General features: G+C 41.0%; 1 protein-coding gene across 30 annotated transcripts in view; it reads left to right on the top strand.

The window, feature by feature from the left end:
* LOC6605599 (CUGBP Elav-like family member 4) overlaps positions 1-16,891 on the top strand; it is a 131,137-nt gene that overhangs the window by 56,841 nt on the left and 57,405 nt on the right. For 15 of the 30 annotated variants that reach the window (XM_032717389.1, XM_032717394.1, XM_032717392.1 and 12 more), the window contains one exon: positions 7,856-7,990. The exons of 13 other annotated variants lie outside the window; for them this stretch is intronic. In XM_032717389.1, the coding sequence (XP_032573280.1) occupies positions 7,856-7,990 (135 nt within the window). Of the gene's footprint in view, positions 1-1,478; positions 2,252-7,855; positions 7,991-16,891 lie in introns of those variants that run through there. 2 more of the 30 variants (XM_032717402.1, XM_032717416.1) reach the window with 2 other exon arrangements.

The following is a 16,891-nucleotide window of genomic DNA, read 5'->3' as shown; positions in this document are numbered from 1 at the left end:
TGTAAATGAGTGATGTGCATGAAGAGCGCTAAAACACTTTTGTTTGCCTGTGTGAGTGGGGCTGTGTGTGTGTGTGTGTGTGTGCTTGGAGCTAGATGAAGACGTATGGTTATTGTGATGACTCTTGGAAAATTGATAAATATTGCAAAACGCACAACCACACACACACGCATGCCGAAGGAGGGGCGGAAAATATAATTTAATTAAAATGTTTTATGTAAGACATGTTTATTGAACCATTTTCTCTTAAAACTTCCCAAAGCAATTTGATTGACGATCTTGACTCGGTTGTTGCTGCAATGTCCTATTTCCCCCACGTTCGCCCTGCCTCTCCAGTTGTTGATTTTATTTGTTTATTTGTGGCATCAGCTGCTGTCAAGGTGTTGAAGAGTGTTCTACGCCTGAAGTTTTGCATTGATTTGCTACTCGGAGATTGTTGTTCTTTCAGGAGTTAACTCAGGCAATATATATTCAATTATGGCTGCTTGAGATGAAACAAGAAGATGATGGAGAGGTTTGTTTTCTCCTATCCGAGGCATTTAGTTATATTGTGCACATTGCTTTTAGCATAGTCTTATTTACAAAAATCCCATGCCAATCAGACCTTTATCGAGTGTTGTGGTAATCCTTTGGCTATAGGGTCTTTATATTTTGCTAACATCTAGACTAGTTACTTATACAAATATTACATATCGATATGTAACCACCAATATTTCCGTATCTATACGCATATACCGTGTGTTGTTGTCGTCTATTTTATAATATTTCCTAGATTCTTTATTATAAGCGAATAATATTTCTATCAAAAAGTATTTATTAAAAATTCAAACATATCAAACTTTGATGCTCTTAAATATCAGACCATATGTATTCGTAAATATCTGTACTTTAAAATTGTTTTAGCTGATTTTTTATTTTTATTCTAACCCTCAAACTCGCCACCCCGTGCATATTTATCTTAATTAAATTGTCTATTTATTTTTCCCCGATAAAATTTTATACCTCTGTGTTGTTGTTTTTCGATGTTGTGCGTACAGTTTACCACTGAAAATAATGGACAAAATTCAGAAAAGACTTAAACGATTATGCTTAATGTTGTGATATATCTACTTTTATTTACGTACCTCTTCAGGAGACTTGGCGCAAAAATTAAAATAGCAATTTTGTATTGTCGTGCCACGTAAACATTTGTTGTGCATTGTTTTCGTGTTGCTCTTTTTGCGTAGTAGACTTACAAAAAACATTACAAGAAAAAATAATCCAATTAATTAACAACGTGCAACAACATTTACAAAGTAAATATTTTACCACAAAATAAAAACAGCAAACGTTCAATCAGAAAACCCAAACAACAACAGAGATTATAAAACTTTATTTATTCTTACTTTTCTCTTTCTTTTTTCTGCTCTTCTCTTTTTTTGCAAAAACTTTGAAAACAACCAAAATCCGAATACCCAAAAATCTCTACACGAATTTAGCTATCGGCCTGAGAAGCATCGAAACGAAGGCGTTCAACTAAAGACGACGTTCACAATGGAAAACACTTGGAAAATCCATCCGAGCCCAATTACCAAATAACTCGACGATTGCGTTAATGCAAGAGGAGAGCCCACAGCGTCCACAAACGTCCATAAAAAGTAGTTCTAAAATCAATGCTTTTAAGGCATCAAAGTTTGTTAATGTAAACAGTTTCATTAGGCCGTGATAAGTAATCGTAATAAGCCGTGCCTCAATTAGACAGAGCTTTAAGCCCTCTAGTTCAAACCGAAACCAAGTGCTGAACTATAATCCACCACGACTACAGGGAAATCTACTGAAATTAAAATAAATGTAGGAAAATTAAAGTAATTAAAAATACTCTGCAATACAGGCAATAAATGAAAGCACGGTACATGAGTTACTAATGCAAACAACTAAAGTCTAAACCACAAAGTAAGCATTAAATATTTACATAAAGCCTACCCTACATATAATTTCCATAAGAATAAATTCGAGTAAGAAAAACATATACGAGTTTAGTCAAATTTACGGCCGTGTCCCTTGGCCATTTCAAAAATCTCCAACGAAGTTATAAAAGCAGACAGACCATATAATTATACCAGCGTATGTCTAGCGACTATAAACTTTAAATTCCGCTTTATCGTGAGTTGCCCCTATTATACACACATATCTTGTCTATATATATGTATACGAAATAAAAATCAAATCTGTACAGACATAAACGACAGCCACAAAGAGGACATTTTCCATTTTCCCTAGCCGGGCTCCTTTTTTCGCTGCTCTCCTTTTGCTTCTTTAAGTATTTTCACGTGAACGGCGGACACTTTTATGCGTTTGAAATGAAAATGCCATGTGCCATTAACATTATCCCTGACGCGTCACTACTTAAAATAAAAATTTCTATATTTTTTACACATTTATTTATATAAAAGGAGCGAAGACGAGAGCACCTTTTGGTCGTCGCTCGCCTTTTATAGCCAATTTCTGGTTACCCACAGTGTGCAGCCAATTTCATGTCAAGCTGCAGCCGCAGCAAAACCAGCGCAAAATGATAATCCCGGGGTCATAAAAAATTTTTACTTTATATTGACTTTTAGTGCGATAGTCAAGCCAGCGGAAAAAAACGGAGACAAGGTGCACATGAAATGTTAATGTCTTGTCAAGATTGCCTTTCCAAGTGGCGGGCTGGTCTCTGGATGCGGATGCTCAAGGTGAAGAAGCTCAAATTTATCACCGCCTGCAAAATGGAATGCAAATGTTTTCGGCACTGAAAAGAGAAAGGCACGTTTAAAAATCACGGCTAAAATCGGACTGATACTGGAGCTGTTGATAGTTCAAAAGCGCATTTAATTACCATTAAAATTATCCCTTTCAGCGTAAGAAGCTACCCCTTTTAAATTTTAAAGTGAAAGATATTTTTTACTGGTGAAAGCACAAATGGCATTCGTGCAGTCCTTTCTTCGCTTCACTCAGAAAGTCAGACAAAAGTTTATCCCTTTCAATATTAATTAACACTTCAATACCACAGCCACGAGGATAAAGTTTCCGTCTTCTTCCTACTTCCGCTCCGTCTGCCTTTGACTTTTGGTCCTGGCCAAACAAAAACTTTTGTGCCTAAAAATGTGACTATGAAAATGTCTGGCAATGCAGCCGCACACAAATTCACGCTGACACTAATTAACAATTAGGCGCATTTTGGCGGCTCTTAGCCATTTCGAATTCCAAGAAGCTGAAACAACCCCAAGTTTAGCTGTCAGCTGACTTAACTTTTGAACTACTTACAAGGCTAATAACTAATTTACTTCTAACTTTGGCTAAGGTCTAGAGCCTGCTTTCGGCAGGATTTTGTATAATTTCGACAGTTTGTCCCCAGCCTACAGTCGAGTTTTACGCTTATTACGAAAGAATTTCAGCTGACAAATAAACTCGAAAAGCTCAAAGTCGCCGGAAGGAGGCCCAAAGGATTCGCGACACAATGGCAACAAAGGCGAAAAGAGCAGAGACCATAGAGCAGCTGAGTTATCTCTAGTCATATTTAAACGTCAAGAAACGAGGGGAGACTTTTGACAATTGCCACACAATTGTCGGGGCGACGACACCAACTGTTTGCCGGCGACGAAGCCGCAGCTGAGGGACTCATAAAGGGAGCATTTAGCTTATTTGCTGTATAAATACTGACACCTCTGCAGCTTGGATGACTTTCAGAGTCTGGCATTTCCTGTCTGAGTGCCATAAAACTGGCATGTCGACGGCATCCTGCCGAGCGGCCTGCAGGCACACTTGCCCAGGACGAGACCAGAACAATTGCCGGCGATATTGATGGGGCAGCATAACATTTGCCACATCTGATCCCAGTGATTGGGCTTAAACATATGGCGCTCGAATTGATTGCGCGCGTAGTCATTTACATTTTAATCAAAGCTTTTGAAGAGGACGCGTTTCTCACTCCATACTTTAATCTGAAGGATAGTCGGAAACATTTTTACATTAGCCTCGTTACATGTCAAATGAGTGTCACTAATTACATATTAATTAGTTTCCTTTTACCAGTCAGTCACTCACACTCCGAAAAAAGGGCACATCATCAATCAAACCGAGTGTAGGGCTCTAATAAAATCTGGAAAAATGCAAATGAAAAACTATTCTAGGCTTAGGCACTAAGTGCTGTTTGCTTTAATCAAAGTAAACATATATAGTATACTTCTAATTAAATTTTCATTACAAGCTGTTGGGAAAATGGGGCATATCAACGTGAAGAGCCAGTTGGGCAGCATTAAGTATACGATTTGGTGCTCATTTACCCATTTCCTGCCTAAGTAATTACAATTTCAATAATTTATAGCAAACTAAACGTGGTCAGACGAGAGATACAAACACATAAATCTCGTATAAAGGCAGTGAATGGGGGTTGATTTCGTTTTCAATCAGTTTTTGGCAAGCAAATATTATTCCAAGGAGGCACTCGCCTTTCACAAAGTTTTGTAATTATAACAAGATGCTTGAAAATCCCCACAAAATAATTAATAACTTAAATATATTTACATACCATTTTGAGCTATCTTGAGTAATCAGATTAGAGCATTTTGAGATATGAATTGGTCGCATTACGGCAGGATCCTCATTTGTGGAGCTAAGTTGCTTCTAAGAATGTTGGCTAAGCTGTGAAAATTAATGGAGTATTTATTTGTTTGTTTAATGATTTATTAGCTGCACTGGGATAGCAAAGGGTTCACAAGATTGAGCTGAAAGTAATCCCCCATCAAAGTCAGCTATTTCGCAGAGAAATTTCATCGTAATTCACACACCTGATCCAATACAGACCAATGCACTTCCGCCTCCGCAGACAGATGTCTTCAGGTATTCAAATGGCCCCACCTGTCCACTCATCTTCGCTGGGGAGAAGTGGAACTAATCCTCAGACGCTCATTAGCAGCCATTAAACGTCAATTTACATGTCAATTGGCAACAGTGCCCAGCCAGCCAACCAGCCAGCCATTCAAAGGAAGCCGGTCGGTACAGTAAAAAAACGGCAGGAAGGACAGACGATTGGAAGGGAGTTCAGGGACACATGAGCTTTGAGCTTTGACTTTCGCTTTGTCAGCGACTTTGTGTTTAGTTTTTTCCTTTATTTATCCTCTGGCGCCGCTGTCTCCACAATTTTTTGTATTATTCATAGACGCGACTGGCTTTTTCACCTTTGGCCAGGACTTAAAATACAATTACTTTGCCCTGGAGGGCGGGGAAAGCCCGGAAAGATGCAGCTGGGAACTGGAAAGTGGATGGTGGATTAAGGATGCAGGATCTGGGTTGGGAAGATAAGCAAAAACATAACGTGCAACAATTAGTGGTCTGTCCTTGTCGTCTTCTCCCGTCGGAGCACATGTACAAAAGTTGCCATGTGGTTAGCTAATTTAATTTGGCTTTCTTTTTGCCGCCGCCGCCGCGCCGCACACCCCCCTTTCACTTTGGTTGCGGCATCAAAGACAACGACACGTTAATGACTTCTTTTCGCCGGGGCAGGCATAAAAATAAAATCTAAAAACTGCCACACATGGCTAGCAAAGGAATCAGGAGAAACGAGCACACAGGACCGAGGACCCGGACCAGGAGCCACTTAACTTGTCTATATGAGCCTAATGGCCTTTAATATTATTTTCACTGCTCTTTCCTTTAGCTCAGAGACCGAAAAAAGAATAAAAAAAAGGAAAGTAAAAGCAAAAGCAAAAGCATAAGAGGAGAACAACCAAAAGGGAATCACTGAAAGCCCTGTGTGCATTTTATCCCTGCCGGTCTGTGTCGTTGTGCCCCAGGTAATTGTAGAAAATTGCTGCAACGCCAGGCTAAACATTGTGCAAATCCTTTTGTCCTGCCTGCCAGCCACCCACCACCCACCACTTCTACTTAGCCCCACCGCCCCCCCATTTTTTTGCCCTTTTTTGGCCGCAACTGTTAACAGCCAGTTGAACTATGCCATTTCATATGTACAACAGCAGGCGCCGCAAAGTATGCTGCACTATTTTTACCTTGTCCTGCCCTCGGTTTCAACGTGCTTTACATTTTTATTAAGCCAACCCTTCTACTGCTTCCAACATCCTTTTGCCCTTCTCACTGCTGTTGATGTTGTTGTTGTTGTTTGGCATGCCAGGGGCGTTGTTTGCCTTTTTGCACGTGCTTGGGCCGGCAAGGATGTTAAGGAGCAGGAAGGCCAGCGCAGGACGAAACGGAACCCAAATGCCATTAGGCTTAACCCGGACACAAGACAATTGCCTGCAGGCCATGTGCATGGGTCCAACGTGTCGTATTAGTTATTTTCTACTTCGATTGCTTTTGCCACTTTAACGCGACAGCAGCTGGGGCAGCTCGGCTATCTATGGCAAGTGTTTTGCCAATTATGTGACGCTCAATTTTCGATATGATACCAAGTGCGAGTGCGAGTCCTTGGTGTCCTTGGCTGGCCTTTCCGATTATACGCTTTTTGAAAGCGAAAAATGTGAAAATACGAAATTGAGAGGGTGGACAGTCGTGCGACAGCTGCCGTTTGTGCGACCTTATCCATTTACCAGTAGATATTGATTAGATTTTAGAGAATCTCTCGCTGATCACCACCATCCAACGCTCACCACTACCACCACTACTAGCCGTATATTCCTAGACTCTAAGTACTTTTAAGCCATACATTTCCTCATGCTCGCCCGTAATTTTACCAACTATTTTTTCAAGTAGTGGCTAGCGTGTTCAATTACCTTTCAATGTCTATCCTTAACTCAGTAGCTCTGTGCGTGGTCAGCTTGTATGTGTGTGCGAGACGGTTTGCTTGTGTGTGCGTGTGGCTGTTAAATATATATATACATATAAATATACATACTTATATATTACGTATATGAATAGATTATTTTAATTCTCGTAAGAGTTGTAAGCTAAACCAAAAACAAATTGTACGACAATTTTAACTAAATATCACCCATTTTTATCTTCTTTTCTTTCCTTTTTATGTAACACTTGTTCGTGCTCTATATCAAATAAATATGATTGAACCGAAAAAAATACATCAAAATTGGCAAAATTGGAAAACTGACAATTCTTCTCTTTCTTTTGATTTTCAAAAACTGATTTCACTTTTTTGTGGTTTTATTCGTATGATTTTCATTTGATTCGATTTTTTCCATATCCAAATTTCTTCCTTCTTGATGCAACAATTTCAACAAAAAATTCGTTCCGCTTATAAATCGAAATTTGTACTCCCTCTTCCCACCCAACAAAAAACAAAAAAAAAATACCTAACCACATTAATAAATGTTGTAATTGTATTTGCTCTATTGGTGCTCAAACTATCCACCCAAACACCAACGATTTCTCCTTAAATAAATGTTGTTGCTTTTACTTTTCTTTGGGTATTTTGCGCCTGTTGAAATTTTGAAAAAATTACCAAACAAAAAACAATTACGTAAATGTGCCTGCTGCGTTCGTTACTCGTTACAAAAAAAAATGTTGCGTAATGTGTAACCCTGTTGCATTTACATCTCTTTTTAAACGACACACCAACACATTATGATCGAGGATATATATTTTTTCCGTATTCATTTTTCGGATTTCAATATGATTTGTTGCGAATTTTCTCTGGCTATGGCTTCTTGATTGAAAACTTATCATTTTCACACACCGAACACAAAACACGATCGAACACTGCCGCCACTCAAAACCAAATACAAACACATTGCCACTTGTCCATTTTGCCGTCTCTTTTGGTGCAACAATCAAATTCGTAAATCAATCGTAATCAATCAAAATCAATCGGATCGATCGAACCACATGACATGACATATGAAAAACATGAACAAACCCGAAACCAAAACAGAGCATTTAGATCGCAAGCTGTTCGTTGGCATGCTCAGCAAACAACAGACCGAAGACGATGTTAGACAAATCTTCCATCCCTTCGGCACTATAGAGGAGTGCACCATACTTCGTGGGCCGGACGGTGCTAGCAAAGGTGAGTACCATCCAAAATTTCTACCTTTATATAATACCTATCTGCAGCTGTGTTCAATTCGAATTTCCCCACCTAAGATACTGTTCATATCAAGTATACGTAACATGTTCGGCTCGCTATCTGTTGTATTTCCCAGTTACATGATTAATCTTAAGATTCAGTTGATCGTTACTTTTTTGGCATTAGCTTGGTTGTGCGTAGACGTGCTTGAAGTATTTTAGATTAAAGCACGGCCGTTTTGGTGTCGTATAGCGAGTTTTGGGATAAGATATGATAACATTTTAAACTAACTAAGGATATTAGAGAATTAGCTAGGATTTCGAAGTCAACTATAATTGCCTCGTTGTTATTTATGATTAATTAACCGAAATGATATATGTTCAATATTAAGTATACGTAGCGGTCATATATAATGTTCTATCCCATTTTCCACTTAAGTGCTTAGTCTTAAGACTTATTTGGTTGTTTCATTTTTGACAATAACGTAGATTGCTTTAAAACACCTTTATAAATGGTTTGAAGCTGCAGCCTGCGTTCCTACCTCCGAATTCCCCAAAGAAAGAGCACTGATAAAATTGGCATACAGTCAACTGATAATGTCCTCTTGAAAATGCGGGCAGCTGTGCATCGAGCCAAATAATCATCACAAACATAACCATAACAATTACACAACTTTGGGGCGATTGGGGGCCTTGAGGTGGCATAAAATAAAAATCGGGTAAACAGTTCAATTAAAGTTGTTTGCTTCTGGCAGTGCTGCTCGTTTTACACGCTGGCCATTTGCATTTGTATGCGGCATTTGCAAGTTAAAATGCGCGCTCTCACACACACACACACACATGCAGAAAGCAAACAAATGGGGGAATAAAAAAAAATAAGAGAGAGATAGAGGCAGTGGGAAGTTTCGTTTGTTTTAATATGCAAGTAACTTTTTTAACAATAACATTCCATTTTATTATGTCAAAAGTTTTGGTTTTACAAATACACACACACACGGGCAGACAAATACACAAATACATTGGCAAACACTCGGTCCGTGAGTGTAATTGTGTCTTTGTTATATATAGTATTTTTATTTTGCTTACATTTGCAACATTTTTGACTGCCGCCTTTTGTTGTCCTCGTGTGCGTGTGTATTTCCATGTTAATGTTTGTTATTGTTGTTCTTTTGTTGGCGTTTATTGTTGCCATTTTGATATGCATGAAAAGGCAGAGGCGGCGGCGATAGCGGTCGGAAGGGGGCGTGGCACATTCGCCATGTGACACTTTGCATAGAAAACCAATGTTGAGGGGTATTTATTTTTGTTTCTGTTTATTTTAGTGTGTGGTGTACTCGTCTGTTTCTCCATTTTTCTCTACCTTATTTATATTAGCGGTTGGGGCTCCTGAGATTTCCCAGGCCTCCGGACCACGACAGCCATCAATTTCCAATCAAATTGATGCCTGAAATTTGCACAAATTTGGAATAGCTAAAATATTTCACGCATATATTTATTTGCCATGCAGCCATTCGAAGCGAAGACAAAGCAGCGACATAATTCGATACAAATTTTCATTTTTCTTCGATTTGTGTGCTCGAGTACTTTTTTGATATTTTTCAGTTCCTGCTGAACTAGAAAACTTGTTGTTGATGTCGTCGCCCTTCAACTTCGACAGTGGCTGCGTGCAAAGCCGCGAAAACTGTCAGTCGATGTGGTTAAATTGGGGGGCTGTTTGGGATTGGGGTTGTGGAAAATTGCGGCTTCTGCGGCTGCGGCGATGCCAACATATCATTCTTCATTAAAATGCGCTTCAAAGTCAGCTCAACTGGAGCAGAGTCAGCCGCTCCTTTTTTTTTGGAGTCGCATTTGGTGTTAGGAAAGTGACAGGCGCTAGCCTGTGTAAGTGCCAAAATCCATCAACGTCAATGTACTCCTGCTCCATCCACTTCCTTCACTTTTCCGCAGCGAATTATATTCAAAGAAAATCGACTGAGGGGTGGGAAATATGTGCTGGCAGCGGGGTAATGAGGAATGAACATTGACTGACTGGGCGAACTGCAAATGTATGCAAATGATGATGCATGTGGCAGCGAAATGCGGTGACGCCGAATCCGAGGGCGAACAATAATAAACCCTCCTACTCATCATAGTCCTTCGGCTCCTGCGATGTCTGTGCGGCTGACAGGCTACAGGAATAAGCGCAACCATCATGTTAAATTATGCAAATTCGATTTCAGTGAGTGAATGAAATGAAACGAGGTAAAGGAAAGGTTTTTCTGGCCGGGGACTTCGGCTGACTTTGAAACTTTTGCCCAGCACAAAACACAAAGCATGTGGTGCAGCACCCAGCGAAAAAGGATATTACTTTATAGAAATCACAATGAACCACCAAATTTAATTTATCTAAATTTCTAAGCAAAATACAATAGCCTAAATTATGAGTCAAGTTCCAATCGGTGGTTAACATTGTCCTTTGGTTTAGGATCAATTAAGTTTTATATCCCAGCACTTAGGTAATTTCTTCATGTGTAACCATGTGGTGGAGGCGAAAAATTTTACAGCTTGACAATGGCAGGAACAGAGGCAGAAGCCCGGAGAAGCAGGGAGCTGGGAAGTGGGACCAGGAGCCAGGACAGGCTGGCGGCTCATTTGATTAGAATATTCATGCATGCACTTCATTGTCATCAAGGCTGGCAGGCAGCAAAGTTGTCATCTCGTCCTAGGTCTTGTCATCTGTGCAATCAACACAATTGTGTGTCTCCGCCGTCCCGCTCCGCTGCACCGGGTGTCCCGCTGCTCCATTGTCCTTTGTCCCGCTCCCCGAGCGCCGGTAATCAGAGCTCCCATGTGCTTGTGTAGATGAGCAGCAACGGGTGTCGTCTAGTGGCGGAGTCAAGGATTTTGCATAAGTAGCCGCATGAGTGTGGAGAGCTCTAGCTCCTGTTGCTGACAGACGGTTGGCATAAGTTGACTCTGAATGGGCCAAGTTAGCAGGGCCAGCACCACACCCCTTGGCTTAAAGAGCTTTTGGCCTAATCACTGCGACTGGAAGCTGTCATTAAGTAATTGGGTATGGAGGCACAAGTGCAATGGCAGGGCTGCCTTAGCAGTCAATTAATTTAAAGAATAAATACGCACTCTACTCACCCACATTTCGAATGGCTCCTTCGCATCAGAGACCTTGAGTCAATCGACCCACTCAATTGATGGTATTGTCAAGTTGTGCTGCCAAAAACATAAATTGAATTAAAACGTCGTTTAGACTCGAAATTAATTCGAAATGTCTCGCTTTGTCAAATTAACTTTTAATTGCCGCAAAAGCCAACAAAGAGACCTCCGAGTCGTCTTGCAGCTGACACACAAAAACAAATTCCAATTAATACGTATCACACAAGTATACAGCACACACACACACTCGTGCGCATAAATTTCTGTGCGGCTGACACACACAGACACGCGCACTCTCGAGGACACAACAATAGCGCGCCGTAAAGTAGACTTCAAATTTTGGCCAGCATTGTCGTCTATCATATCAAAAGCGGCGCAAACCCCATAAATGCCAATAATTAATGTGACATTTTCGGCGTAATTGAGGCAAGAATGCAGCATGCAGCATGCAGCAAGCAGCATACAGTAGTAGAAGCACTACCGATGGCCTGTCACAACCACACAAGGCATGCGGAGAGTATCTGAATCCCAGTGTGCCTGCGTGTATTTCAAAGCATTCCCCAAAACTGCATGGCATGCCAAGTGGCAAACTGCTTTCATTTCCCCACCATCCACGCTTGGCTGTCTAATTGAATTTCTGCACATAGTTCTAGCAAATTTTACGATTGGGTGGCAGGCAACTCAGTCCCCTTTCCCTCAAAAAAAAGCCAAAAAAACCGAAAAAGAAATCGAGTGTGCAACAAAATTGTGTCGCAGCAAACTCAGGTGCATGCATCCTCATGCTCCTTGTCAGCTGCTCAAGTCGAGTCTTAGTTTAAAGAGCAAATTTATTGCCTGCAAAAAAAGTTAAGTAGCCTTCACATAATTGCTCAGAGAAAAGTTTTAATACCTCATCCCCCTGGCTCACGGGGCTTTGCCTCAAACTTTGCAATGACAGTTTAAGTTGTTTTTCAGGCTGTTGCTGCCGCTTTTGCTGCTTTGGCTGCTCCACTTGTTGTTTGGCCAACAAATTTTTACAGCCAGATATTGTGCCATTGTGGAGGATGGGGGAAGGAAGCGGAGGAAGAGGAGGAAGCTTCCGCCGGTTGTCAACTCTCACTTGCTCACATTCGCATTCACATCCACTTTCACATCCACATATATCAACGTGGCAGCTCCGGCATCATCATTTCATTTCAATTTCAATTTATATGAGCAAAGTTTTATGAAGTGCATGTCATGCTGCCTGTCGCTTTGCTCTGCTCCTGTTTCAAACCCAACCGCCCACATCAACATATACGAGCACACTCCCCCGCCCACTGGCGCACTGCATTTATTAAATTTCATTTCATTTCAGCTCTATACTCATGTTTATTTTACAGCACACTAAAAAGTTCTAACAAGTGCTGATTGAGTGCGCTGCAAAAACTGTCAAACAAACCCGAACAAAAGCCCAAACCGAACCGCGCGCTGCGTTGTAAAACTCAAATTGAATTTAACGCTTATGACATGCGAGAGCTTTGCTTTATTTGATTCTTTATAATAATGGTTAAAACTGTGATGAGATTTTGGTTTTTGTCCGCTCAAACGAAGTTGATTGGATCGAAAGTGAACTGGCCTTTAAAGGATAGTGCGGTTTACATAGCTGCGTGCTCTTGTGCAGCGGATAGATGGGATAGTATGATTAGATGCATGGCAAAAGACCGCATCCTGTTGTATCCACTAATCTAAGATCCAATTTATCTGAAGTTGGCATAATTAGAGTTCCACATATTCCGCCCACACGGCCCCAAGGACCCATAAAACATTGCACTTAATGCGCCTTAATTAAAACAAAACTCTCCCTACCCGCCGTAGTCTATAACTATTTATTGCGTGCCAAGAAGCAGCGTTTATACAAGCATAAGAAAAAATCTGAGTAATAATAATAATGTAAGTTGTGGCATAAGCTCATAAGTGCCATTTAAGCCGCAGTCATCCTTGTTGCTGTTGCCGCCGGCAGGCCAAAAGTCCTGGACTCCCAGGACTGCAAAATGGCACACTGGCTAAGGAATTAAAATACATATAAAAACGAAACGGGGGGTGTGTGGTGGTCGAAACAAACGCGAACTTTTGCGTCCTTAGACCAAAAACCGAAACCAGAAAACCCAACAAAACTTTGCCGTCGTCGTAGTTGTATAGTCGCCATGGCCACAAGTCTTTTGTGATTCCCGATCCTTGTTCCTCAGCCTGAGCCAGAGCCTGAGCCTCTCCGGATCCAAAAATGTATGTGTATGTGTGTGATGCAGCTTAAATTTAATTGCAGCACGGCCAAAGTTTCATATGCAAGTGGGGCGAGTTGTTCGGGTAGCACTCCCCAGCCAAGTCCAATAAATTTTTATCACATACAACTAGAAAAGGCGTTCCGCTCCTTGGCCCTGCTTAATGCTAATTAACATGCAACACGCCCGAAACTGTGCACCCAACTCACACACTCGCATACGCACACACACATGCGAAGGTCAGGGCAATTAAACGTGGCCAAGGAGCTGGCTAAAGCCGAGCAGGAAGTGGCTGAAATTTGATGCCGTCAAGCCGGGCCAACGAGTCATAAAAGTACCACAAAGTGCCAGCAACTTATGCCAGACGCCGGCCAGCTTAGAAGGAACGGAACAAAGGATATGGCATACCCTAACCATGCTACTAGTCACTGTTTTTATGAGGAAATATCCTATATAACGGATATATCCTTCTTAATCGAAGAACTTATTCGTATTTGTTTGAGTTTAAGCCATTCTTAAGCTGCAGAAGCTCACTGATTTTTAACAATCAAACTTGATAGGCTGATGAAAGGAAGATCACTATCAAGGAAAATAATGCGCTCAAAACCAAAATTTAAAATACAGGAATTTCTAGAATAATTTAGAATATTTTACATTGAAATTCAGTCGAAACTATAGCTCTCTATCTACTTGTCTGCCAAATGTTCGTTGATTAATTAAGTATGTACATCCTTTATTGAGTTAGATAAAATACAATATTCGCATTGTAAAATTGCCATTATTATGCCTTTGTAAATATCAATTTATACCATTGATAAGGTAATGCAAGCGATATTGCTCTGAAAGTATCATTTCTGAATATTCTATTCAATATTCAGCCCTGTGCCACACACACCCAGCTCCATGTAACCCCTATATTACCTGCCTCCCGCAATTTCGTTTCATTATGTGGCCATGTTGGTGGCAAGTGTGCTTTATTAACACATTTCGTGGCCGACCCGCACACACACACACACACACAAGCATATATACGTCAGAACATAACTTTTTTAATACCCATCGCCATTGCCATTGGCGTCCCCATTGCCAGCTGGCTGGCAGGACTAACAGGACGAACAGGACTGGGCCGGGCTGGCTTTAGTTGTAATAGTTTAATAAAGTAGTAAAAGCTGCGGAAATTAGATTTGACCGCAACACACGGGCACAGGAGACCGTTGGAGCCCAGACAAAACTTTGCCGCAGCCCAGGAGAGCAAAAAATGTTGTTGTACATGCCGCACGGAGAGAGGAAGCCCGTGGTTGGCGCTTCTTTTGGGGTTCCTGGATTCTTGTCAATAAAAATGTCAAAAAAGTTTCGGCTAAGCATTAAGCACAAAGTTTGGGCCGAGTGGCAAAGAAGCGAGGGGAAGTTGGTGAAAAGGGTTGCTCTCATGGCATACTTATATAAGGAGGTGGCTGATGAGGATGTATACTGGAGTCTAGAGATTGGGATAAGGATGTGGATGTCCTTATTAAAGGCAGGGCGAGTCCCAGCGGCAGAGGCAGCTGGACCCTCGGCAGCAAATTTAATTAACTCAGTTGAGCGCGCTTGGCCCTATCAATAAAAGATTAGTCCTATCACCCATGAAATATGCCACTTTAGATATTTGTTCTAGTCGCGGAGGATTATTGAAAAATTAATGCAATAAAGGCCATGTAAGCAAGAGCTTACTTTTATTTCCGTTCGCCATATCTGGTTTATCGATATAGATCCGCATTGGGTTTCTATATCCCAGCTGCCGTAGGCTTTAACATTTTTAATAAGCACACCATATCGCAAACACCAGTCAGAGAGCTCGGCCCTGGAACTTATTAAATTTCCGACAAGGAGCCAGCCTAATGGCTGCTCCTGCTCCTGCTCCTGGTGCTCCTCCTGCTGCTGCTGCCACCTGTCAGCTGCACATATTTTGTTATTATCAGGAGGTTATAAGGAGTAGAGGCGCCCAAACGTATGCCACATACCTATTCTGCAGCTCATTTTCTAGCTCATTGCCGGGGCCAAGACATGAGCTAAATTAATTTATTCCGCTTTTGTTGTTAGACAATATCCTTTTCAGCCTCCTGGCTCCTCGCCCAACGTAACTGGAAACTTGGCAAGGCAGCTACAGAGTCGAGCCGCGAAGGCATTTAATGAAAATGGATACCGCCTGGATACCAGATACCCTGGCCGCCTAGCATTTTCCTATCCTTTTTCAAAGCTCCCAGGGCACACAAAATAATAAAATAATATAAAACCGACACTGGGACTCGAGCCTGTTTTGCTTGTGGGTTGCTAGGATGCGTCAAGTGTCGACAGGATGCTTGGGGGATATGGCCTTAAGTTCTGAATTCGAGGAATAGGTAGTTACATGGTAACAATTCAGCCAGAGAGTCGAGAGAGATTTCAAAATTTGCCTCTTAATATCCTTCACTCTCACCTTCCCTAGGATTTATCTTATTTTCTGTTTTAGATAAGTTCGCCAGGTCTTATCCTTACAGCTGAGCCCAAATTCACTCAAAGAATAATTCTAAGAAATTAAATTGGTCAGTTACTGCAAAATATGTAATTATTAACCGCATAGGCGGCTCTATCAAAATGTGAAATCGTCTGTATCGATGTTAGCCACAAAAAGAGACGAGTATCAAATTGACAGGCAACAATGAATAATAATGAGGATAAGCTGCAGTGAAATTCGAACACGTGTGGTAGGTCTTTATAGATTTTTGCATAATATAATGACTGTATTTTCCACCACTTTCTGGGTAGAATTGGTTAACCACTTTGGCAGATAACTGACTGACTTTCTGACTTTCTTTAATATTACCAATGGCTATAATGGTTTTCTTTATAATTCGAATAAATTACATTACATAAGACGAATTTCCTTCAATTATGTATATTTTTTCAAGTGCAAGCTCAAGGCGTTCTTAACCCAACCCTTCTCCGATTTTCCCCATAGCTTTTTGCCACTGTTTGGTCGGCACTCAATCAAAAATCACATTTCCGTGTCGGCTGTTTGGCGCAAAAAGCAAATAACACATACACCCACATATGAAGCAAATGTAATTAAAATTCGATATACTTGTTTTCACAAAACGGCCTGCAGAGAGATCGTATGGAAAGTGGAAAGTGGCATTGAGGGAAAGTGGTGAAAGGAGTTAGGCCTCGGTTCGACCATATTTCCTATGGCCTGGGGCCCATGGAAGTGGGCGGAAAAGGGGTATGCTGGTGAGATGCATACATATATCATCATCATCATCATCGTCGCCAGCATCGTTGCTGGCAACAGCATTTGGCAAAAATGTTAGCTTCAATTTAAATTTTTGGTCAGATTTGCACGTACTCAACTTCGCTCCGTGTGTTTTTGTAATTACATATACACACGCACACAACCACACAATTCATGCAAATTGATGTTGCTTTTAGCAATGCATACACTCAAAGAAAAATCGACTTAAAATATAATAACCATCACATTTCTTAATTTTTTAGAT

This window comes from Drosophila sechellia, chromosome 3L (assembly GCF_004382195.2).
Source record: "Drosophila sechellia strain sech25 chromosome 3L, ASM438219v1, whole genome shotgun sequence".
Classification (NCBI taxonomy): Eukaryota; Metazoa; Arthropoda; class Insecta; order Diptera; family Drosophilidae; genus Drosophila; species Drosophila sechellia.
This window is presented reverse-complemented; position numbering and strand designations above follow the sequence as displayed.